Source organism: Periplaneta americana, chromosome 12 (assembly GCF_040183065.1).
Source record: "Periplaneta americana isolate PAMFEO1 chromosome 12, P.americana_PAMFEO1_priV1, whole genome shotgun sequence".
Taxonomy (NCBI): Eukaryota; Metazoa; Arthropoda; class Insecta; order Blattodea; family Blattidae; genus Periplaneta; species Periplaneta americana.
Genome location: NC_091128.1, coordinates 134,100,101 through 134,127,719, shown reverse-complemented (window position 1 = coordinate 134,127,719; position 27,619 = coordinate 134,100,101). Strand labels below are relative to the sequence as shown.

Here is a 27,619-nt window from a genome sequence, read left to right as displayed (position 1 = left end):
TTCACTTCGCCAACACCATGCTTCACCCTAATTTTGTATTATTCCATAAACGTATGACATACAATGCCTTACAAACTTCGGTGATATCAGATGGACATCAACAATCATAAGCAACTTTCTCTCTTTAATGCTCACGTCCAAAGGCCAGTGAACGGTGTCTGCCAAGTCTAGGATGAGATCCGTTTCCTCATCTAAGTTCATTAACTTCTGTTAAAAACGTAGTGACCGTGGTTTACAGAATAACGATACGATTTTTTAAATTTAACCGTGATTAAAATGTAGGCCTAATTTTGGTAAATACAGCATTCATAAGTACTCGTTACTTACATGTGGTTAGTTGACATTTCATTTAATCAGAGTAAAGTCTGTTATAATAATAATAATAATAATAATAATAATAATAATAATAATAATAATAATAATAATAATTTTTATTGCTAGAATAAAAATACACATTGTTTTTATATATAAAAATCACTCTAGCAACCCCAGAAAAAGTAGCTACAGACGTGGACAAATTATTAACAAAATTGACGATTTTTATGATAATTCTGTTTACAAAATTTGACTTTTCAATTTAGACTACAGTTGACAATTTTGCATATTTCTATCATTACAATAGATAGAAATATGCAAAAATGTCGACTGTAGTTTAAATTGAAGAGTCAAATTTTGTAAACATTTATAATAAAAATCTTCATATTTTGCTAATAATTTGTAAATATGCAAAAATGTCAACTGCAGTTTAAATTGAAGAGTCAAATTTTGTAAAAAATATAAATTAAAAATCTTCAGTTTTGCTAATAATTTGGAAATATCCAAAATGTAAACTGTATTCCAAATTGAAGAGTCAAATTTTGTGAAAATATATAATAAAAATCTTCAGTTTTGCTAATAATTTGTAAATATGCAAAAATATCAAATGTAGTCCAAATTGAAGAGTCAAATTTTGTAAAAAAATATACAATACAAATCTCCAATTTTGCTAATAATTTCGAAATACGCAAAAATGTCAACTGTAGTCTAAGCTGAAGAATCATATTTTGTAAAAATATGTAATGAAAATCTTCACTTTTGCTAATAATTTGTCCACGTCTGCATACTAGTGCTCAGAGGGCATTTCACAAAAATTTAAAACAAGTAGCCTATTTATTTAATTAACAAAAAATTAAAAATAAAAAGAGAAAAAAATACTGGCTTTATAGTAACTGAAACTTTATATTATAGTAATTTGTAATTGATTTCTTAAAATAAGGAGCATTAGCAAATTGAATGTTTGATAATTTATTTGTTCAAAAAGTTACCAAATATGTACTGGAATACAAGGAAAATATGGTCAACGTATTGTATGCTAATGACTAATAAGAAACGTGCACTGTAACTGTACTGCAATCTAAGTTCTTAAAGCGAATATGGCGATAAACATATTCATAATTACAGTACGTTGTCTTATTTTTCCTTAGACCACTGATTAGTACTGGACGATAAGGTAATGGAACAATAAGTTACGTAGACTGACCAGGAGATAAGAGGTTGGAAAAAACGCTTGGCCTTGCTGATTTGTTGCGTAGAAAGTCATAAAGTAACTGGGGAGGAGTCTCGATTTTTTTCTGCGAACCTTTAAAACCGGACTTCACATAATTAAAGAACTTTATATGGTTGGAAGAAGCGATATAAAGACATAAAACTATTCTTAATATTAATTTATCAGTCCATACGTAAGCCTGTAAATTATATGCTGATATGATTTGGTTTTCATGAATCTACGCTTAAGACATTCCTACACAGAAGTAGGGTCTATGTTACGAAATGTGTAATAGTATCAAAGTTCTTAATTACAGAATTATAAATTTTTATGCCAGTAATGTAGGATTTTTAACACTGAAAATTATAAGAATCAAACTAATTTGCAGAAAGACTTAAGTCCAAGGAATACGTGTTAAGCGAACACAAAGTATGTTTCCTGTCTCTCAAAACACTGTAAAAGTAGGGTTTCTTATGGAATAGGAATTTATTACGTCTTTTTCACTTCATATGCTACGTTATTGTCTACAAAAATATTTAGGTGAATAGATTTTTGCAGTGAATTTAAATTTTATTTTCTAAACTCAGGTTACAACAAATTTCCAGAATGAGGAACGTCTGATGTAAAACTTCGGCTGACCCCAAGGATCTAAAATACATAGGCCTAAATATATGAAAGTTTACAATAAACAATTTGTTACAAGATACGAAATACAATATACCACCAAGATCATTATATGTGGAAGTAAGTTAGATCCTGTATAAATTTATTTTATTTTTTATTTATTTATTTAATAATAACATATACATAAAAACGTTACATTAAAATACCCCGAAAGAGCAAAGCTCGTGTTCGGGGACAGTTCCGTTACATAGATATACATACTATGTAGACAAAATGCTTAAGAAAAAAGGTCACATAAAGATGATAATAAATTTAGTAAATAATAATACTGGTAATAACTGAGTGAAAAAATAGACTATATTAAGATTGGTGGATTAATAATAAATTATTAGCAGTATAATTAGTACAGGTCATGTTGATATAGTAACCAAGATAAAATAGAAAAAATATACTTAGGATAGAAATAAACTTGTTTTACAATACATGGTACATAATATATATACAGGGAAGTCTGTCATATAATTTTTTTTAAATTCTGGATCTGAAAATTTCATTGCTTAAATAGGCCTAGTCAATTGTGGATGAAATTTTATTATCGAATTATATAGACGTGGACCATAATTTGTACTGTGTAGTAAAGCAGCAGATGTGAAAAATTTAGGTTCAACTTATTTAAGAATTTCATTTCGTCTTGTATTATGATCATGTGGCTGAGCTACAAATTTCATTCTACTTACAAATTTCATTCTATAAATGATTGTGCAGAATGAATAACGAATCCCTCAGTATCATCATACAATTTCTTTTTACATCTTCACAGGTGAAGCTGAGGGCGAGAAGCGTGGATTTCGTGAATTGCAATAATGTTCCTCTTGCACTAAAAATAAGACCCTTTACCTTCCATGCAGTACTAATGTTAAGTGAGGAATGCATGGGCTGTAGACGAACTTTTTTTCGCCATTGATTTGAATGGCTTGTTTCTGATATTTTTCGAAGCGTATTGTCCGTTATAAAAAAAAAAAAAGACACCGTTGATTGAGTCGATCGATTACCAAAATGTCCGGTCTTCTTGTTGAACCATCCTCGGCTAAGCATTGAACCTTTCGTACACTTCCCACCGTGCTCTACGAAGACTGGTTGCAACGAAACTTCGAAATCTATGGTAACGTGTATTCCGCAGTAATTACTTTCGTAATCACTTAAAAATATAGTGAAATACATTCTACAGAGACATCATTTTATTTTTACTTCAATTTTTATTGTACCTGAGTTTTTGAATGTACTTCACTCCCACCCCTTCTACTAATGAAGTTCAACCGTCCTCCATAGAGATCCAAGACCGCATATACAGTCATAGTAGCCTTACGGCTATAGTAAACAGTACGTTCCAAAAATATGTTCGCGTTTTCCAGTGACGAAAGAGCTTTCAATATTGAATCATTTTCGCACAGGTACTGTCGTCCATTTGCCTACGTCGTTTCCTGGTTTCCCCCACCAGCTTTTATTCGACAGCTAGTGGCTGGGCTGCCTTAGCTCTTTTCTGAGAACATTAATTTCTGTTAGGAATTTGACGTCTGCGTAATGTTGTAAAACTGTTTAGAATAACTTGAATAAAAGGGCCCCGTTAAGTAATTAACTGTCACGTGATTTCCTCCCTTTCTATGACCCTACGACATAACCACTTGGACGGACAGTAGATAGTATGTCTGAGTAATTTTATCTTTTCGGATCGGACAGAATTGAAGATTGAATTTACAGTACGTAAGGTACTCTTTTATAAAGTAGGTACAGAATTATTTCAACATGAGTTACTAGTACGAAGGACGAAACTGGTAATTGGAATTAGGTACAGTAGTCTATAGTGCTTTAATATGCACATTAGAACTGAAGTCTGTATCGAAATGAACGGCCACCATTTTCAAAAATGTGTTTAAATATCCATATTATAATTATTTTTCAATTTAACTTCATTCTCTATATTGTACGCTAATGTGCTGTAGACAGTATACTATACACTGCATAATGAATACGTCCACATGGACAGCTCAGTTCGTGAGTAAAAACACTCATTGTTAATACTGTACTATATTTTGATTAAACAAAAACCTAATGAAAATTATCAAATTCAAAAGCGCGATATTTCCTAGTTTACCTAAATGAACGAACTACTTTTCTCCCCTCCTATACCTAATAAAGTGATTTGTTTGTATATTACGCCAGTATCATCGAACTCCAGTCATGGAAGGGGGTAACAAACGGCGTTGATCCAACGGTATAGCCAGGTTAATATTAAAAATGTTACTAAAAATAAAATGATGTCCCTGTAGTTACTACCGCAATAATTTAATTTAGAAATATAAAGTTGAACACTTTAACCATGCACAAATTAAGATATACCTGAAAATTAACGATTTCATTAGAACCGTCATTAGAATTTTGGTGAATTTCAAGATAAGATTACACAATTTTTATACAGATGCGGCAAAGGAGTTGGACTGTATTAGGAGACTGTTTACTAAGCCGCGTTGGGGGTTATGGCTACGGATCGATCGTCGTTTGTCAGCTTGTTCGGTGGCATTTTAGTAATCATGGAGCCGTGGAGTGCGCAGCATTGTGCTTTTGTCATCGAGACGTTTTCAAAGAAAGGTGATTCCGTCGTCGAGACACAGCACCTCTTTCGTCTCCATTTTGATGTTGGCTGCCACGGAGTCGTTCCTATGTAGTTGCAATACCACATTGAGATGGATAGAAGACTTCAGATTAATAGCATCAGCTTCCAATGACAAACCAGATCCGTATTTTTTAGGAGAACGGGAACACTGTGACAGTGAATAGTGAACGCTACGTCAAAGTGCTGACGAGACTTCTTCAACCAGAACTGAATAGACGTCTTCGTGGGATTAAAAGACTTATGTCATGGTTTGAGCAAGATAGTGCGATGGCTCATACAGCTGAAAACTTTATGAAAGTTCTGCGCCTCATGTTTACAGGGCACATAGTTTCTTTGCTCGGCAATAGTTACTGGCCTCCCCGTTCGCCTAACCTCACCATCTACGACTATTATTTATGGGGTTATCTGAAGTCAGATCTGTACATAAACAGACCCCAAACAATCGATGACTTGAAGGCTGCCGTGGAAATTGAGAACACAAATAAATAAATAAATAAATAAATAAATAAATAAATAAATAAATAAATAAATAATGCAAGTTTAAAGAAATATTGGCATAATATCAACAAAATGAATGCAAAAGGCGACTGCATTGCACCGAATGTTCCTTTTGAATGGCGTAGGCTTATGTAAAAATATATTCATCATAATCAGCACTGTATTTAAATTTAAGGTTTATGATTTGTATCCATTCACAGATTCATAATTTCCTCATCGTTTAAAACTGTTCTGACCTTTCACTCCGTTTATACACCGTTAGACATTCATTGTGACCTTGCAATATCCATTCTTATTATGTTACTTTCGTTATGTAATGCTGTGTCCTCAATGCTATTGTTTTCATGCAATTCGTTCCATGTGATTTGTTTTGTTCTTGTGTATCTTGTTAATGGTTCAAGAAGTTTAATACCATGCGCATTCAATTCCTTTTATTTTTTAATTGGACCAAGCATGAAAGAAAATATTATAATGCTTCAAAAACCGATCTCGATATTTTCAAGGAAATACATTTTTCCGGCATTCCTTATTCTCAAAGAGTGAATTTTTGCATGTCGTCCGCCTCTTTATGTATACAGATTTATTATAGCTTACGGCAGTCGTGGCGAGAACGTGACTCGGTAGACATTGTGGCTCACAGTGATAGCTGTGCATTTCGCTTGCTTCTAACCTCCGCCAACCCCCACCCTCTCACTCACTGGAGTCAAACTCCGTTCCATTTGTATTTGTCTCTGACCTGCGAGTGGCGTATGTCTCTCTCGAAACCATGTACGAAAGTTCCAAGTAGGATGGGAGGACGCATTTTTTTTTGCTGCCAATATGATGAGAATATTAAATGTATGATTTGTTCACAAGTATTACGAGGAAAACGGTTGTATAACATAAAACGGCATTATACTGCATGTTACTGATGAAATATTAAAAGGTTAAGTGTCATCATCATCATCATCATCATCATCATCATCATCATCATCTCTGTACCTCGACCCTTTTTCAGCAGATGTACGAATAATGCGGTTAGCTCTTCAATTTGAACTCACTGATTTACCGGTACTATGTGATGTCAAATGAAAGCTAGATTGTAAGGACTTGACAAATGTTGAACTTGCCAAAAAATAAATATCCTAAGCTTCGTTCTTTCGCTTGCTCTGTTGAAGTCATGTTCGCTACAACTTACGTTTGTGAAAAATTATTTTCAGCAATTAAAATAGGTAGTAGAACCCAAATTTAGATCACGACTGACAGACAAATACCTTCGTGATTAACTACGACTGGCAGTAAATGACATAGTTCCTGATTTTGAAACTTTGTCGCAGAGACATTCTGAAGACAGTTAATTTTAGGTTGTGATATTTATTGTTCATTTCTTTCTTCGTTACACGTATTAAACATTAGTTTGTAGCCTTGTACTGTATAAAATTATATTTAAGTGCTTGACGTAAGGAAAATAAAAATCCGTTGATAAGTCAGTCAGTTGCTTCACTTCCCCTTCGCGTGTCCGCCTCCCTCCATAGGTGCTATGCACGTTGCAGGTTGCACAGTGGCTCGGCGCACGATTACATTTTCGCCACCGCTGACTTACGAAATAGATTTTGTTCGCATTCTTTATATATGATATGATATGATATGATATGATTAATTAGGTGGGGTTTAAAAAAGGGCGCGTCAGCTACTAAGACTATTTTCGCCCTCATCACAAACAACAAACACAAACAATACAATATGTAGAATGCTAAAAAGAATTAAAAACGTTGTCGCGGTAAAAACGAGGTACACAGATATGATAAGTGCTGTAAAGAATCCCATTATACGTCACTCATTAGTACTTTTAAATAGTTTGCACATTTTAAATACCTTCAGCTTCTTTTATTTCTGTGTATGAGTGCAATTTCTCACTCTGCAACTACATTAGGAAATACAAAGAATGACCTTTGTCGTTTAAGACTAGTTGTTTTTGTGTTGTTTTTAATGTTAATTTAGTTGGACATGTATTTTATAGTCCTAGTGTCACAGTTGCAAATATGTTCATTTTTGCGTAAATATTTATATACAGTACGTAGTAGAGATAGAGTGTTTACATCTTCGCTGACCTTGGCCCATCTCATCAACGAATCACGTCATAACTCACTTGAAATAATGTGATGGTTTTGCGCACATACAGTAGGCTATATAAAGTTGCACAATGACTAGGCTACATAAATCATAAAATCCATTGAAGAGGATATCTGATAAAAAATCGATAGAAACCTGCTTTTCAACTAATCTGTTGTTTCACATTTGTAGTAAAAATTGACTGGAAATCATAAAGCAAGAAACTAGTTTTGAGTACATAGGTTTGATTTTCCAGAAATTCTAAAGTCCACTTTTCTGCCTCTAATTTGTAATTATATTCATAGGCCTACTAAATTCAAAGATCCCTTTCATAGCGTCCACACCTGTGGAGTAACGGTCAGCGCGTCTGGCTGCGAAACCAGGTAGCCCGGGTTCGAATCCCGGTCGGGGCAAGTTACCTGGTTGAGGTTTTTTCCGGGGTTTTCCCTCAACGCAATATGAGCAAATGCTGGGTAACTTTCGGACTCATTTCACCGACATTATCACCTTCATTTCAGTCAGACGCTAAATAACCTAGATGTTGATACAGCATCGTAAAATAACACAATAACCTTTCATAGCTCGGTGCTAGAGCGTATGTTTATCATCTCATGACCTAGATTGTATAAGTCTGTCATCCGGTAATACTTGTGGGGAAAATATCAAAGAATAAAGATTTCCTACGGAGTTTTGCTATTTTTAATTTCACCAAAATTATCCAGTTCGTCCTTAACTCCATTTCTTATGATTTATTAAAAAATATTTTACGTGATGAAATTCAAACTTTGACGATGCATCTTTAAAGTGGCCAGCCAGATCATTGCTTCCTCTGAAAAATCCTCGGAGACTCACAGCTCTGAAAATAGGAATGATTGGAGAATGCCGAGTTTGCAGTGAAAGATCTGCTCTGGGACAGAACACTATTAATGAATGAATGAATAAATGAATGATACTAAATTATTTATGATCTTGTCATAATTATAATATTTTGTCATAAATATTAAAACATTTTTAAAAACTTAAAAAAAACATAGTGATCATTTTCACACATTGCTATATCTATCCGATTTTCATTCATTCATTCATTCATTCATTCATTCATTCATTCATTCATTCATTCATTCATTCATTCATTCATTCATTCATTCCATAGATCTTACATGAGCAATGAAGCTTTAAGATGTGGAACAAGTCAAAATTTTACAATACGAGTATTACAATTGCAATTTTTACAAATTTTTACAGTTTTACAATTTAATAATTTTCTACAGTTTTTACAATTTTGTGCAATTTTTTACAATATTTTGGCAAGATGTAGTGAGATGAGGTGAGGTCCGAAGATTCGCCAAAAGATTACCCGGCATTTGCCTTTTGGTTGGGGAAAACCTCGGGAAAACCCCATCCAGGTAATCAAATCAAAGGGATTGATGCCGAGGACTCGCCATAGACCATCCGGCTTCAGTCCCACGGCTGGGGAAAACCTCGGAAGAAACCACCAAAGGGGGATTCAATCCAAGCCCGAACGCAGCTCCGGATCAGCAGCCCAGCGAGTCTGCCGACTGAGCTACATCGATGGCTCTACTAAAAATATACAATACATAGCCTATCAGATTATTAAATTTACAAACCCAAACGATCATTCATCAGTTGAGCTATATGTATAATACAAAACAAGTAAGTTAATTAAATTTAAGGCATAAACAGTTCAATCAGTTGTGATATACAGAAATTGATAATACATATCATGCAAACTACTTCAAATTACAAACACAAACAATTTATCAATAGAGCTATACAGATTACTATTCAATTTAAAGCATATAAAATTCATCGGCCAAAACTATACAAATATTTACAATACAAAGTAAGCAGATGATAAAATGATAAAATAATGTGTGATCGGATTCACCTCTCTTATTGAGGTGACACCGATCAACAAGAAAAGTAAAATAAAAATGAATTCGAAAACAATAGAGAATATTTACATTCGGGAGATAGGATTACAAAAAATAGAAAATTATAAAATTAAATCCGCGCTTCGATAGAATGTAACATTTACATGGTTAACACTCAGAAATCTGAAAATTTTTATCGGATTCACGGCATGTTAAAGTACTTTTGTTGCATTTCTTATTGCGATTTTGATTCCAAATACAAAGTTTTGAAGTATTAAAAAACCTTTCACAAAAATATGATTAATTTCGATTTTATAGGTCTTTACGGAAATATTTACACGTACTGCTTACGATTTATTATCTTGTTTTTTGTTTATAGGTTTACTTAAGAGAAGAAGCATTTGGCCACATTATGCAAGTAATTGATGCTGTAAATATGTTTCATTACTTTCAGAAAAAGTGACAAGTCTCGTCGACCAAACACTTTTCTTACTCTTTTCTTTTCTATGTCCATTGCTGCATTTGACATGCAGGCCTGTATATCAAAACATGCATAATACCTCAACCTTAGGTTGTACAAACATGTTTTTATTTAGAATTTGCATTAACATTGCCTTCTTAAGTAGCTTGAAACATTTTGAAATCTTTCAAAGATTTCATTATGTAACTAAGAAAAGTTCCTAATGTATACAGCTGTAAATAATTCGTATTTTAACTAATTTTTTATATACTCGTAAACATTCAAGAAAGAATTATTTAATTGATTTTAATGGAATTATGTATTTGAAGGTTTCTGAATATTATGCAAAATTATAGATACACATATGCACACTTACAATATAATATACATATACAGCATTTATTATGCTTCCTAGGAGGTAGTTGCTGTTGGTTTGTTGTGATCACTGTTCAGTAGAGTCCTGTGTTTGGTTAACTAGAGTCACCAAGGTCACCAAGCAACCTGCATCAGAGTAGTTATGTATCGGGTATAGATGAGTGACGCTGAACTCCAGGCACACAATTCAGTGACCAAGGCAATGAACATGCCGAAACAAAACAAGAAGCAAGAAGTCATTGTAAATAATTTTGTTTTTACTGTGATTCATTGCAGTCTGTTATTGTAATTTCCACCATATATATATATATATATATATATATATATATATATATATATATATAGGCAATGTCCAGTTACAACGTTCACGTGTGAAACAAGTATTCATAATTAATTTCTACAGGGCCATCATTTTATTTTTACTTCAATTTTTATTGTACCTGAGTTTTTGAATGTACTTCACTCCCACCCCTTCTACTAATGAAGTTCAACCGTCCTCCACACAGATCCAAGACCGCATATACAGTCATAGTAGCCTTACGGTCATAGTAAACAGTACGTTCCAAAAATATGTTCGCGTTTTCCAGTGACGAAAGAGCTTTCAATATTGCATCATTTTCGCACAAGTAGCTACTGTCGTCCATTTGCCTACGTCGCATTCCGGTTTTCCCCATCGGCTTCTATTCGCCTCTCTGTAAAGGCTAGTGGCGGGGCTGTCTTAGATCTTTTCTGAGAACATTAATTTCTGTTAGAAATTGGACGTCTACGTAATATTATACCCATGCAACTGTTTAAAATAACTTGAATAAAAGGGCTTCTTTAAGTAATTAACTGTCACGTGATTTTCCCCCTTTCTACGATCCTGCGACTTAACCACTTGGACGGACAGTACATAGCATGTCTGAGTAATTTTATCTTTTAGGATCGAGCAGAAGTGAAGATTGAATTTACAGTACGTAAGGTACTCTTTTACAGAGTAGGTACAGAATTATTTCAACATGAGTTACTATTACGAAGGACGAAACTGGTAATTGGAATTACACACATTAGAACTGAAGCCTGTATCGAAATGAACAGCTATCACTTTGAAAAATGTGTTTAAATATCCATATTATGATTATTTTTCAATTTAACTTCATTCTCTATAGTGTACGCTAATGTGCTGTAGACAGTATAATATACACTGCATAATGAATACGTCCGCATGGATAGCTCAGTTCGTGAGTAAAAACAAACATTGTTAATACTATATTATATTTTGATTAAACAAAAACCTAATGAAAATTATCAAACTCAAAAGCGTGATATTTCCTAGTTTACGCAAATTGATGAACTACTTTTCTTTCCTCCTATACCTAATAAAGTGATTTGTTTGTATATTACGCCAGTATCATCGAACTCCAGTCGTGGAAGGGGGTAGCAAATGGTGTTTCCGTTGATCCAAAGGTATAGCCAGGTTAATATTAGAAATATTAGTAAAAATAAAATGATGTCCCTGTACAATCTGACATTAAAGACTGTAATACATAATCCTACGAACATTTCTAAATGAACGAAAGTTGAAACACGAGGTCCAAAATATATTTTATATATTTCAATATTAGGTCTAACTCATTCTCTACAGTGAATATTCAAAAGTCAACCAACCCTTTCAATAACTTGTCATATATTTTTAAGTGCAATTTAAATATTCAAAAGCCTGTAAATAGGAGAGGAGAAAAATAATGAGCACTGGTTTTTAATTTTTGGATGAAAAATATATTATGAAATAGAGGAAGAACAATTGTTTGTATACATCTTAGTCTGATTAGCGTAATATGTTACTAGTCAGCAATGTATGCAATGGAGGGAGAAAGGAACTGGTCACCCTACCCCATTATCGCCTGACCTAGTTGCCTCATGAGTGATGCCTTATTGGTATTATTTATGAGTTGACTAAACAACAACAGGAACAACATATGAAATAAATAAATACTCATACAGAGATACAAATAAATTTGTAGGTGAACAAATGATTGCTTGCTTGATTGATTGATAAGAAAGTAACTTGATAAAGTGACTGAAAATAGTGTGCTTAAATGATTGACTGGTTAACTGATAGGTTGACCGATACAACGGTAGACTTATTGATATAATTTTGGGAAACTGATTGGTACGTAGCCTTAGAAAAAGGTTTTGTGGTAAGCTCATCGCTTCGAACACCATCTGGAATGCAACTGAGGTATTAGGACGCGAGAGAGGAGAAATTTGATGCAGAGGCTCTAATTTAGAATTGGAGGGCTTTCACCTCCCGGAAAATTCCGACATGAGACACGCGGCTTAAAGTCAACTAACGTTCGTGATTTTTGCGTTCTCAAAAATCCATCGACCCGAGTCGAGTTTGAACTCACAACCCTTGGGTCTAGAAGAGAGCTTTTTAACCCTAGACCACTGGGGCGACTTAATAGGTAGACGGCTACGTAAAATTTCACGCAGCCTATTCGTTTCTCAGTGTCCAATTTCGTCAGTCTGTAGATATGGGACAATTTATTTCCTTATCAATCCCCAGCCCTTATGAAGATTTTCTTCTCTCGTTGTCATTTGTGGTGTCCAAATTAAAGCTCGCTCTGAAAATAGTCTCTCAGTCACCTGAATTACTTACACCAATTGTTACTGTTTATTATGAAGCAGACGGAACTCACGTTTCCAATAATTTTATCTTTCTATTTTCTTCACTCTCCATTTTCTGTTGCTCGTGCATTGAAATCCTTCTCGGTAACTATAGCCATATCTTCTGATTTTTACTTGAAATGTCACTTTTGTGAGCGCATTTCGAACAGGCGGATCAAGGTCAAGCAATGGACTGCATTTGCCACGCGTGCTTACCTCATTCCTGGACCATTCTCAGCTAGAGTCAGTTGGGATAGCCAGGATTACCAGTGCTTCAGTTCACAGTTTCAGTGACTCGTGCGTGGCTTGTACGTTTGTACGTGATCTTGATCCGCCAGTTCGAAATGTGCTGAGTATAGTAGGTCTGTATGTCACATTGTTCTTTATTACTATACACACAATATTTGTTTACTTTTAGATTGGCTACAGATATATGTCGGTTCTTGATAACTGGCAAGTAGAGCAGGGAAGTTCATGCTAAAAACCTACTAAATATGCATGCAAGTTTGTCTTTAAAACCCTTAAAATATATGACAGTAAATATGCACTAATAAAATTCTATATTTCTTGTTATTATTAAATAAGTAATAATTATAATTATAATCATAATAAGCGGTAAATGTGATTATAGGTCAAACTAGATGAGATTAAACTTACATTTATTTTATTGTTGAGAGCGGTACATTACTGTGCCGTGAGATTCGCTAGGTTTGCCGCGAAATTTTCAGCACTTTCTGGTAAAAATAATTATAATAATTTCGATGAATATCAGCTTTCAGAAATAGAATATGATGTTTTTATTTTAAAAATCCAAACTATGCATTTTTATGCGACATAAAGTCAGCTTTAAAGAGTTTAAACGCGAAAATATGCCACAACAATATAAATTAAATATCATGAAATATTATGCATTTATAAAAAAAAACAAACTATGCAAATATATGAAGCATAAAACTTGGTTTGACAAGTGTAAATGCTCATGATTAGTGAAGATAATTAATCAGGAATTAATTACAGCCAATGGAAAAATGTACGCAAATGCGTGAATTTCCTGGCCCATGGATGCAGAACTGGAGAAGAGAGGGGTGGAAGCATGGGGAAGGCGTTGGTTCCCCGTCCACAGTCCATCGGCGTTGAATGACGTCGCCGTGACGTTCCACAACCAAGTAACGCAGACGTTGAATACAAATCTCCTCTACCCTACCATGTCAATGACGCGTGGGGTGAAAGGAAGGGATGGGTGACGTATTTCAGCTTATGATGTATGCCACAATTGGTGCCAAGTTCTGCATCTCTGTCCTGGCTCTACTGATAAACTATTCAGAATTCAATTGGCTCTTCAATCTTAGATATATTTTTGGGTGGTTGGTTTGAAGAGCGCTGTAAGCCACATGAAAATGATAAAAGGTAAAAGTACAGAAGGTTGCGGGAGTTTAAGCTTCCCACCCAAAAGACAACCAATAGGGATATCAGTCCTACGTGCCTGCCGTTTTTATCCCAAGAAAATATTCTTGAAACTCATTCTGTTAGAAGCTAAGTCAACCCCATGGCCATAGTGTGGCCGGAAGGATCAGATTAATGGAGAAATCCATGAGTCCATCGCGAATCGGATCAGCAACTTTCCGGCTTTGTAACGTCGCAACGCCACCGCGAGATAAAATGATAAGGATAAATAACCAAAGCATCTTATTTACTCGATGACTAGGTTATTGATGACTATTTTAGGGGTGTCTCAAAACACGTCTCCTTAAATACTTCAATTCGTTTTGCAACGCTTCAAATATATCTTAACCGATGCATGTTACATAATCTAAGAGCGAATAATAGGAATAGTTTGAAAAGATTTAATATTGAACATAGGCCTACAGAGTGTTTACAGTTCAGTATTTAGAACAGCCCTGGGCATAGGAGGGGATGTAAAAGGGACGGAGAAACCCCCGCTCATGTCCTTTTCGCTTACACCGCCTTATAAATAAACGTGCAGTAAGGCTCTGTGCATCAGTGGTGGATTTTAGACGAACAGCGAGAACCGAAAGTTATGATGCTCGCCTGATATAATCCGTCACTGACCTTCCGGTCTACTCGTATCGCACCAAAACATTACTGTATCAACGTAAAGATTAATTTTTGGTCCAACAGTATATATCTGCTGAGGAAGGTGGAGTGGGGAGTTAAGGGATGTTCTGCAGTGACTCAATTAAGGTATTAGCGCCCAGGCCTCATTTAGAAACTGACAGAGATGTTCCTGGGCTGACTTTTCGTTGATTTAAGGAGTTAGGTATAGCTTACAGCAGTAAAATTTTTGGAAATATTCAACATTTTTTTCCTCCATTACTGTATCTTCTACAATAATGAAAATTGGTATGTGTAAAACACTATCCTTTTGCTATATGAAAAAAATATTTTTACGATTTAAAACAAAATATTTATATATTTTTTTCAAAATTCAAAGTTCACTGTGCAGTGATGAAGCGTTTCCCTCATAACTCATAAACTTGTTAACTTTTTCATGTTCCCTCTCTTTTATTTTATTGCTGAAACTCATGTTTACAATATCATGCCCCTTCAACAACATTTCTTAATAATTTTTTTTATTTTGTGTTAGATATTTGACCATTTTTAAACATGAATTTATTTTTAATCAGACAATATATCAAAGATAGAGAAGTGATTTTTCATCATATTGTAGATATGACATGCATAAACACACAAAAAATTTCATCACAGAATGTTGGATACTTTTTGAGTTATGAGGGAAACGCTTCATCACTGCACAGTGAATTTTGAATTTTGAATTTTGAAAAAAATATATAAATAAATTTTTTTAAATCGTGAAAAGATGTTTATCATATAGCAGAAGGACAATGTTTTACACATAGGTCTACTAATTTTATTTTTGTACAAGATACAGTAATGGAGGGGGAAAAAAAAGTTGAATATTTCCAAAATTTTACTTCTGTACCTAACCCCTTAAGTAAAAACACCTGTATCGAAGTTCTATGATGAAAGAGTTGATTATGAAAACTTATTCTAAATTTATGAAGTTGTTTCATCACACTTATTACGGATTCAAAATATTGCACTATCACCATAACAACATTAAACAAACAAACAAACAAAATTTTAAGTTCTTAAACAAAGTAAAGTAATTCCTTAATTGATTATTGAGTCGATGTCCTTGAATAGCAGTACGTTTTCGAACTCTTTAGCAGAAGTGTTTGAATAGCTGAAGCAACGATGCTGGAAAACAACTCTTGATAATGACTGTGCATCTTAGGATATATTGCTCTTCCCTTGACGTCCTTCATGATGGAGACCGTACAGATACGGGAATAAAATTTGGAGCTCCCTTATTGTGTTAAGGCTTGTCTCCACTATTAAAACATTTAACAACAACATGTTAAATGTTAAATTGTTTACCGTTAACATACCAACATGTTGATTGAACATGTTAATGCTAATTTCATTTAACACTTTGTCCACACTGTTAAACATGTTAAACTTGACTTTCTTTGCGTAGTCCACCATAAACAGTCTATGAGATTTTAATATAGATAGTGTTTATTTTCAAACCTTGCAGAATGGACTCAGATGATGATATGACTTTTGTAATTGCCTCTATTGCTTGTTACAAGGCTTTGAAAAGGAAGAAAATGAGATTGTGGATGCGGCAATATCTTAGTAAAAGACACTATGCAGGATACATTCTAAACGAGCTTAAAGTTGAATACAGTATCGATCTGGATTCAAAAACTTGCTGAGAATGTCAAAACACGATTTTAATATAGTGCTGCAAAAATACTTCCTGTTACATCAAAGAAATACACAATTTAAGAGCAGCCATTTCATCTCAATTAAAAAAATTACAGCGCGACTGATTATCATAGGACCTACGACATGATAGATGTTAAAGGAGTGGGCAATATCGTATAATTATTCTTTCCGAAGTTTTTCGAACGTTAACATACATCACCAAATACGACCATTACTGACGTCAACATAACATTAACGTTTAGCGTACGATGAGAGTGCGAAAACTCTCTATTGTATTCTCGAGAACAGTTAAATAACAATTCCAGTTCTCTAAAACAGTCGGCCTTCTTAGTTTTGCCCGTGTATTCTTTTGCAGACACGTCCCACAAACAACTCTTTCCGTCAGTGCATTAATTTTATTCTAATGTCTTTTCTTTCGTCCACTCCATTATTTCGAACAACTTACAGCCAACACCAAGGAACAATGATAGTATAAAAATGATCAAGATACGCGCCACAAAATCGGAACTTATAGTTGTTGCCATGGAAACTGTACGAACTTTGCCGAACTGTACCGTCGCCGCACAAGCAAGTGAATTGACTTGACATGTTTTCCATTTCTGCTGGAAAACACGCCAACATGTTAAAAGTGTTAAATTCAACATACTTGGTTAACATGTTAACCCTTTGAAGCACAAATTAATTGTTTATGTTGTTTATGTTTTTCATAGCGTGGATCATACCAAAGCTTCAATCAATTTTTTTTCAACATTTTAACTCTGCACACAATTTCAAAACACAGATGGCACCTCTATGTATACTCAAGAGGTGGTTCCTTGATGGAATATCTGTGCTATAAAATTTAGAAAGAAACAAAACGGTAGTTCATCTGAGTAACCACTATGCTTCAAAGGGTTAAGTCAATTGAGACTTGAAATGTCCATATGCATGTTATATTTAACATGTTTAATAGTGGAGACACGCCTTTACGCTTACAACACACTGCGCGTGTGCAGTAAATAATAGCCCCTGTATATATGCTACCTGTGGTACAATATAAATATAACTATAACTAAATAATATTCAGAATCTTAGGATCAATACAGATAAGTTTAAATAATTATAATACTTACAGATGGCTTTTAGAGAACCCGGAGCTTCATTGCCGACCTCACATAAACCCGCCATCGGTTCCTATCTTGAGCAAGATTAATCCAGTTCCTACCATCGTATCCCACCTCCCTCAAATCCATTTTAATATTATCCTCTCATCTAGATAGATAGATAGATAAGTGCATTTATTGATGCATAATAAGTTATACAAACTCATGTACACAAGATCCTTCGCACGAGCTCATACGGCCATTCGTGCTGTAACTATGCACAGTTTGAATCTTCAAAACGAAAATAATACCTACTAATAATAAAATAGTGAAACAACAGTTATTATTATTACTACCGTTATCATTGATTACCACTATTATAATTAATCTAACTTTATACCAAATTTCACAAAAATAATACAAATAAAATAAAAGGGAGATATGAAAAACAGACACGCACAGTGTCGCACGCACGCACACACAAACACACACACACACAGTATAAACAATTCAATTTCTTGTTGAAGCTGCACCAAATAATCCAAATAATAAATATAAAGGTAATACAGTATATAAATAAAAACATACACACGCAATAAAATACAAAAGACACAGAAAAAAAAACATTATCTCCGTCTCGGCCTCCCAAAAGATCTTTTTCCTTCAGGTCTTCCGACTAACACTATATGCATTTCTGGATTTACGCATACGTGTTACATGCCCTGCCTATCTCAAACATCTATATTTAATTATGTTAGGTGAAGAATACTACTACTACTACTACTACTGCTGCTGCTGCTGCTACTACCAATAGTCATTTTCCTGACAAGCATTAGACCAGATCTGCTGAACTGTAGCTCCTTAGAGCGACTGTCTTCGTATCTCTTCTACCCCACCCACCTTTTCTACCAGTGCGGTCATGGCATTCTAGTTACGCTCGGCTGCATCAACATTCATTCTCGCGGTGGCAGGTATACAATACGCTATCAAGAATTACAAATGAACAGATAATAAAATCCTTAGTAACATAGCTTTAGAAAGTAAGAGAAAAATGAATGAGAGAAATAAAATGTATGCGTGTATATATTGAAAGAAGGTCTACCAATGTATATATCGTCCTATTACTACTAAAGCCGATGAAGTCCACTTTTTGTGTAAAATAAGTTAAGTACAGTCCCCGACTTGTCTTTCCATGCTCTGTATTCTATTAAAATGAAATAAGTCCGAAATGTTGCATGCAGGCAACAAACCGATTACTTTATTTGAAGAATTTATTATGATTAATAAAGTTTTAATTCCTGTTTTTACAAAACTTGCATTACTGGTCTTAATTGGTTTTACTAGTAATAGGACGATAAATAAATTGTACGTTGATAAGTGAGTGATAGCTATATGACCGGATGTTAATGCTGTCATTGAACATTGTAACGCACTCCAGCCAAATAAATAAATAAATACATAAATACATAAATACATAAATACATAAATACATAAATACATAAATACATAAATAAATAAATAAATAAATAAATAAACGCGTACTGCAGTTTAAAGAAAACTGGAACATGGCAAAATCTAAACCCGTGAAGAAATACTATTTCCAAAGGAAATGGGAATATGATTATTTTGTTGTTGAAGACGAAAGAATTGCTTGTTTACTGTGTCCCATCCAATTTATTTCTACTCGTAATTTCAATATTAAACCACATTTCAGCAAAGCCCATATTAAGAATTATGGAATGCACAAACTTTCAGGTAAGTTCATTATTACGAACTGTATATTGATTATTTATTTATATACTGTAAAATTAAGGACGTCACTTGTTGTGTTCATTTTGAATTGAAATTAATAGTGACTTTCAAGGTTCATTACTTACATGCTATAAATTTATATTTCCGTAGGTTATGATAGGAGGAAAGTTTTCGAAAATCTAAAAGAGGTTAGATGCAAAGAAATCTCAAAGAAACTACCGACAGGAAATCTAGCATAATTGTAAACCTTGAAACGAGATAACGCATTATAAATAGGCCTACAATGAATTTATTACAATCCTTTTGAAAATTACGTGGCGCCACTGATGGACCTTTGACGGCTAGAGAATGTAAACAACTCTACGATGAAGTCCATCATCCCCAATAGAAGTGGAGTGAGGTTGACGTCATATTTCCCCTACTTACGTGTTCTCCAGGCCTGCATTAGACCATAAGGTCTCTTACGACCTTACGTAAAATTTTTACGTCAGCGTTATGCATGTCTGCGCGCATGTCTTCGGCCTCTTGGTGTGTATAAACAGCATTAGAGATTATACTGGAACTCATTTTTTGCAAATTACATCCCTTTGCTGTTCTGCGCATGAATCACATTTCAAAAGCTATTATTTTTGTTCTCATGAGATTTATTCAATGTCTACGCTTCGCTGCCATAACTGAATATAAGTTATGCTAAAATGTATTGTGTAAGTGTATTCTGGTACACTCATGTACGAGAGATGACTTCATAATTCTATTAATAATTTCTGTTCTTTTGGTGTATTTGTTAATTTTCTCTGGTATATCTGTTTCTTCCAAGAATAGAGAGATTATAGCCTATTTCTTCTTTCGAGTAATTTGAAATAAGGAGTGTAATTGTAAATTGAATTAAACGGAAGATAATGAATCAACAATAATAATAATATTATCGTATGCCTGGAAATACTGCTTTCCATATATAGATTTCGCAGAGAGAAACTATAAATGGGTAAGTTTAATATCTGTATGACAGTTTTTCGTTGATGAGTCATATTTTCCATAGAGAATTGGAAAAATTCTGTTAATGAAACCTCTGAAAATTTTCATTATGTGGAAAATGATTTTCATTTGAATTTAATTGTTTTTCTTCTGCTGAGTTTTTAAGATATATAATAGTACATTATGCAACGAGCCTATAATGAAGGTAATTAAGAAGCGAGTATGGATATTTATGAAACGAGCGCAAGCGAGTTTTATAATTTTCATACGAGCTTCTTAATTACCATTATAGGCGAGTTTCATACGACTTTTTATGCTCGACCATATTTCTAACTTGATATTATTAATTTTCTTTGTATCTGACCTTGGCCAATGTCCCGTATGTTCTGAGATGTGCGCAGACGCGAAAGTATTGATTTTTTCCGAGGAACAGAGGTTCACATTGACCTTGCTAGGCCATAAGAATCTACAGAGATAACATTGAAATTAAATTAGACATTGAAAAACGAGATGACAAATTGAATTTATTTGAATATTATTTACAATTAACGCTAATTTTTATAGTAACAGAACATACGGCCAGTAGAAGATCCTTATATTATTACTGGACAAATCCATAACCTTCTGCGACAGTATTGGATTTCCAGCCTCCGTGACTTTTCGCTAATTCTCTTTCGATTGCATATCCGAGAATAATCGATACTTGCGGTTTTATAACGGTAGAAAGCTGACCTGTCATTGGCTGAACAGTTGTAACCTGAGTCGTCATTGGCTGAAAGACCTGACCTTTAATGAGTAGGTGTACTTTAGTGACATGCATTAAAGGTCTGCTACCAGGTGTATAATTACTACATTTCGGCATGGTCGAGCATAAAATTAAATATAACATTTGGTGTGCCTTTATTACTCTTTGGTATTACATGTCTATACAGCTTATTTGAGATCGACTTACGTACCGGTATTTAAATGCAATTCACGGTACTCAAAAGCATACACGAAAAAACATGCTTGTGATTCCGTCCTTAAGAAAGCTTCTTCACTTTATTATTTTTTGGGGTTTTGGTACAGAATGATCATTTGTTGAATTTCGCTGTTTCACAGGAGAGGAGAACCTGAAAGTAAAGACAGATGACAAATTCATACTTCGGTACCTGAGATGGTCGGATTTCAAACCTGGACTGGCCTTCCATAGGGTAAGGTATTTATTTAAATATACCTTCTTATGATTATAATTTTAAGGTGATTTTCAATAGTTTTAGACGAGATGTTGTCGATATACGAGCAGCCTACATCGTGTCCCTGAAGTTACGTTGCCATTACATTTAATCATAACTCTGAAACAACATGACATAAAATAGTGCGGTTTTTTTTAATGTTCTGTACATTTAGTGCACTTCAGCATGTGCCCCTATTTCTACCCATACTCGATTCAGCATATCTACATCAGCAGTTTGAGTTACTTCAGTTATAACAAAGTTTTCACGATTGCATACTAGAAAGTTTATTAATGAAAAAATATACTGACAAGTCATGGGCATAATTTGTAGTTTTTTAAATGGTCTTACACCAGGCCTGCAGAACTCGCAAAGTAGGGGAACTATGACGTCAGCCTCACTCCACTTCTATTGGGGATGATTGACTTCCGCCCCGAGAATGAATGTTGATGCAGCCGAGCGTAACTAAAACGCCGTCAGCGCACAGGTAGAAAAGGTGGGTGGGGTAAGAAAGGGGAGGAAAGGAGTCGCTCTCAAGAGCTACAGTTCTGCAGGCCTGTCTTACACGATTTCCTAGATTTCGCACCTGCTATTATTCTAATTACTCTTGTTTGTAGTAGGACTATACTGTTACTATCTGTAGAATTTTCCCAGAATTTTATTTCAAAACTCATTACCGAATGGAAGTATGCAAAGGATGTTGTTTTTAAGGTATTGATATTTACTACCTCTTGCATACATCTGATAGCAAAACATGTTGAATTTAGTTTGAGAGTAATTTCTTTAATATAATTTTTACACTTTAACATACATATTATAGATTTGTAAGCCAAGAAATTTGGCTGTTGTTGTTTCTGTTAGAGACCTGTTGTTAATTATGCTTGAAATTTTCTCTCTTAAACTGATTGGGCATATTGGGAATTAAAGCAATGGCTTTCCCAAAACACGCTATCAAATGTTTCATATAAACCAATTTTTATGTCGAAGCTAAAACAGGTAAAATTGTATTAAACTTTCTTGTTTGAAATATCTCGAAGAATAACCTTCTGAAATTAATGACATTACGTACTCGGAATAAGCCTGAAGAACAGAATCAGGAACGAAGAAGTACGGCGACGAAGCGGCGTAAAGGACGTGGTGACACTCGCTAATAGGATGAAATGGCGCTGGGGAGGACACGAATGCATCCTACCAGATGGGCACACACGGCGACACTATGGGATCCAAGAATTGGCTGGATAAACCGTGGACGACCGAGAACCAGATGGGGGGACGACTTCAAGTTGAATCTAGGAGGACTGTGGACCAGAATAGGACGCCAAAGAACACGGTGGAAGGACGCAGTCAACCAACTTTGAGCGGGAGCAACAACCAGTGCTAGTTAAATTGTGGTCAAAGAACTAGGAATGTAAATAGACCATCAGGTCGGCTCTTCTGATGGTCAAGACTTGAGCCACCCTGCCCAAGCAGGAGGCCTTGCCCCACTGGGGATTTACGGCTTTTATTATTATTATTATTATTATTATTATTATTATTATTATTATTATTATTATTATTATTATTATTACTTAGGATTGAGCCTGTATAATATATACATGTATTAAGTTTATACCGTACATGTATAATATATTCATGCATATATATCCCAATTTTTTTGTTTTGTATAATTAGTTTGGAATGATGTGTTTGAATCTTACAGCTGAAGAAGGTGTATAGATTTCGAGCTAGGAACAAAGACTGGTTCTGCACCAAGCCGCCTTCTGAATACGAGACAGAACTGGGTCTCAACATCCATGCGATTCTCAAGGAGAGGGACAGTAAAGGAAGGCGGGTGTTCATCGTGAAGACAGGTGAGTCAACCAGTGGAAAGTTTCACACCAGTGGTCAATGCGATGAGCACGTACAGTGTGGTACGCGGTTAGATTTAATTTCTCTCTCACTTTGTGAAAGTTCTATAAAACTCGCGTTTGTAAACAAAGATACCGGCGCCATGCTTTCGAGGTGAGTAGAGGTTAAGAGAGTGAACAATCTTGATTATACGGTGTAAAGAAATTGCCAGTTATGCACTCAAACTCTTTGAGGATAGTGACGATAAATTATATCGCTTATCATCGTCATCGTCATTGTCATCGTCATCGTCATCATCATCATCATCATCATCATCATCATCATTATCATAATCCAAACAAGTATAAGGCCCAAGACCTGTTACGGTCTCAGTGAGTCATTTTCGGTCCACCTCTTTTTAGACAGCCTAAAGATCTCTTCGGACGAGGAAACTAAGCAAAATTATCAGGTCGAAATTTCGAATAGATTTGCCACTTTAGAAAGTTCCGACGAAGTTGAGAAATAATTAGATGTTAACAGCGTGTGGGAAAATATCAGAGATAGTATCAAAATTGCAGCTGAGCAGAGCATAGGTTATTATGAAACTAAGAAAAAGAAACCGTGGTTTGATGAAGATTGTTGCATTGCAGTAGAAAGAAGGAAACAGGCAAAATTGAAATTCTTACAGGATCCAGTTGAGAAGAGAGAGAATTATTTCAATGAAAGACGGGAAGCAAGTCGTACACTTAGGAATAAAAAGAGAGGTTACTTGAAGGAAAAACTGAATGAGGTAGAAAGAAATAGTAAGAATAAAAACATTAGAGATTTATATAAGGGTGTAAAGGAATTTAAGAACGGATATCAGCCAAGGGTAAACGTGATCAAGGATGAGAATGGTGACTTGCTTGCAGACTCTCCATCAGTCCTAAACAGATGGAAAAACTATTTTGCGCAACTACTAAATGTACATAGGCCAAATAGAAATGATCGGGACGAAATTGAAATACAAACTGCTGAGCCATTTATACCCGAACCCACGCTTTCAGAAATCGAAATTGCGATAGAAAATCTGAAAAAGTACAAGTCTCCAGGTATCGATTAAATTCCAGCAGAATTAATACAAGAGGGTGGAAGTGCATTATATAGCGAAATTTATAACCTTGTAGTTGCTATTTGGGAAAAGGAAATTGTACCAGAACAATGGAAGGAGTCAATAATTGTACCTATTTTTAAGAAGGGGGACAAAACCAACTGTGGTAACTTTCGAGGAATATCACTTTTGTTGACGTCGTACAAAATGTTGTCCAATATTTTTTTGAGAAGATTACCTCCGTACGTAGATGAAATTATTGGGGATCATCAGTGCGGTTTTAGGCATAATAGGTCGACTACTGATCAGATTTTTTGTATTCGACAGATAATGGAGAAAAAATGGCAGTATAAGGGTACAGTACATCAGTTATTCATAGATTTCAAAAAGGCATATGACTCGGTTAAGAGGGAAGTATTATATGATATTCTTATTGAATTTGGTATTCTCAAGAAACTAGTTCGATTAATTAAAATTTGTCTCAGTGAAACATACAGCAGAGTCCGTATAGGTCAGTTTCTATCTGATGCTTTTCCAATTCACTGCGGGCTAAAGCAGGGAGATGCACTATCACCTTTACTTTTTAATTTCGCTTTAGAATATGCCATTAGGAAAGTTCAGGATAACAGGCAGGATTTGGAATTGAACGGGTTACATCAGCTTCTTGTCTATGCGGATGACGTGAATATGTTAGGGGAAAATCCACAAACGATTAGGGAAAACACGAAAATTCTAGTTGAAGCTAATAAAGCGATCGGTTTGGAAGTAAATCCCGAAAAGACAAAGTATATGAATATGTCTCGTGACCAGAATATTGTACGAAATGGAAATATAAAAATTGGATATTTATCCTTCGACGGGTTGGAAAAATTCAAATATCTTGGAGCAACAGTAACAAATATAAATGACACTCGGGAGGAAATTAAATGCAGAATAAATATGGGAAATGCCTGTTATTATTCGGTTGAGAAGCTTTTATCATCTAGTCTGCTGTCAAAAAATCTGAAAGTTAGAATTTATAAAACAGTTATATTACCGGTTATTCTGTATGGTTGTGAAACTTGGACTCTCACTCTGAAAGAGGAACATAGGTTAAGGGTGTTTGAGAATAAGGTGCTTAGGAAAATATTTGGGGCTAAGCGGGATGAAGTTACAGGAGAATGGAGAAAGTTACACAACGCAGAACTGCACGCATTGTATTCCTCACCTGACATAATTAGGAACATTAAATGCAGATGTTTGAGATGGGCAGGGCATGTAGTACGTATGGGCGAATCCAGAAATGCATATAGAGTGCTAGTTGGGAGACCGGAGGGGAAAAGACCTTTGGGGAGGCCGAGACGTAGATGGGAGGATAATATTAAAATGGATTTGAGGGAGGTAGGATATGATGATAGAGACTGGATTAATCTTGCACATGATAGGGACCAATGGCGGGCTTATGTGAGGGCGGCAATGAACCTTCGGGTTCCTTAAAAGCCATTTGTAAGTAAATAAGTAAAGATCTCTTCCCTTGGGGACGATATTGAAGCATGGCTTTTGGAAGTCTCTTCCGATTCATTCGTTGGACATGGTTTTTCACTGCAGTTGATACTTGTTTATCACCACGGCATGGCGCGTCCTCAGTTTGCGGATCGAGGAGACTGCCTCCAGATATGGAGGATAGCTGTGAATATATTGAATAAGCAGTCGCGGTCAGCCAATGAGGGATGGTCCTCCAACTTGGGGGTTGGGCGAAGGGCTAACAACCCATCACCGTAAAAAACAACTTGTTACGAAAACTCAAAATAAGCCTCGGAATGGGACTGATTCTCTGGCACGACCAAAGCTAAGACAAAGTATATGATTGTGTTTCGTGACGAGAATATTGTACGAAATGGAAATACAAAAATTGGAAATTTATCCTTTGAAGAGGTGGAAAAATTCAAATACCTGGGAGCAACAGTAACAAATATAAATGATACTCGGGAAGAAATTAAACACAGAAAAATATGGGAAATGCCTGTTATTATTCTGTTGAGAAGCTTTTATCATCCAGTCTGCTGCCAAAAAAATCTGAAAGTTAGAATTTATAAAACAGTTATATTCGCAGTTGTTGTTTATGGTTGTGAAACTTGGACTCTCACTTTGAGAGAGGAACATAGGTTAAAGGTGTTTGAGAAGAAGGTGCTTAAGAAAATATTTGGGGCTAAGAGGGATGAAGTTACAGGAGAATGGAGAAAGTTACACAACAAAGAACTGCACGCATTGTATTCTTCACCTGACATAATTAGGAACATTAAATCCAGACGTTTGAGATGGGCAGGGCATGTAGCATATATGGGCGAATCCAGAAATGCATAAAGAGTATTGGTTGGGAGGCCGGAGGGAAAAAGACCTTTGGGGAGGCCGAGACGTAGCTGGGAAGATAATATTAAATCGGTTTGAGGGAGGTGGAATATGATGATAGAGACTGGATTGGTCTTGCTCAGGATAGGGACCAATGGCGGGCTTATGTGAGGGCGGCAATGAACCTCCGGGTTCCTTAAAAGCAAGCAAGTAAGTAAGTAAGTTGATACTTGTTTATAAACTGTGAGACTGGTTGTAATGGGAGGTCTTGCATGATATCCTCATTTCTTTTGCGGTCCAAGCGACTATATCCTAGTGTTGCTCTCATAAATTTCATTTCACGGGCCGTTATTCTGCTGATATCCGTACTTATCGTTGTCCATGCTTCACTTCTGTAACATAGTACAGGTCTAGATAAAGTTTTATACAAACGTTTTCTTGTGTGTCGCTGTGCTAGGTAAGACTTCATAATTTTGTTGATTATTCCCATTGTTGTATTGTATTTGCAAATTTTAGAAGTTATATCTGTTTTACCAAAAAACGTTAAATTATAGCAAAGATACGTAAACTCATTTACTCTTTATATTAATTTGTCGTTTAAGCAAATTTTGCTTGCAATCGGGTATTTCCCATGAAATGACATGACTTTTGTTTTCTCAAAATTGATTTCTATGTTGTATTTTGCTCTGATCATATTTCGATTATGCACTGAATACTGAAGCTCATCTTCATTGCATGCAACTAGGGCTAAATCATCAGCAAAGAGTAGACTGTCAAACTGTTAATTTC

At 35.1% G+C, this 27,619-nt stretch overlaps 1 protein-coding gene across 2 annotated transcripts in view; it reads left to right on the top strand.

Annotated features, from left to right (window-relative positions):
• The window catches only part of LOC138710903 (alpha-tocopherol transfer protein-like), an 86,403-nt gene that overhangs the window by 8,398 nt on the left and 50,386 nt on the right, over positions 1-27,619 (top strand). For both annotated transcript variants that reach the window (XM_069842096.1, XM_069842095.1), the window contains 2 exons: positions 21,473-21,564; positions 23,285-23,435. In XM_069842096.1, the coding sequence (XP_069698197.1) occupies positions 21,473-21,564; positions 23,285-23,435 (243 nt within the window). The remainder of the gene's footprint in view (positions 1-21,472; positions 21,565-23,284; positions 23,436-27,619) is intronic.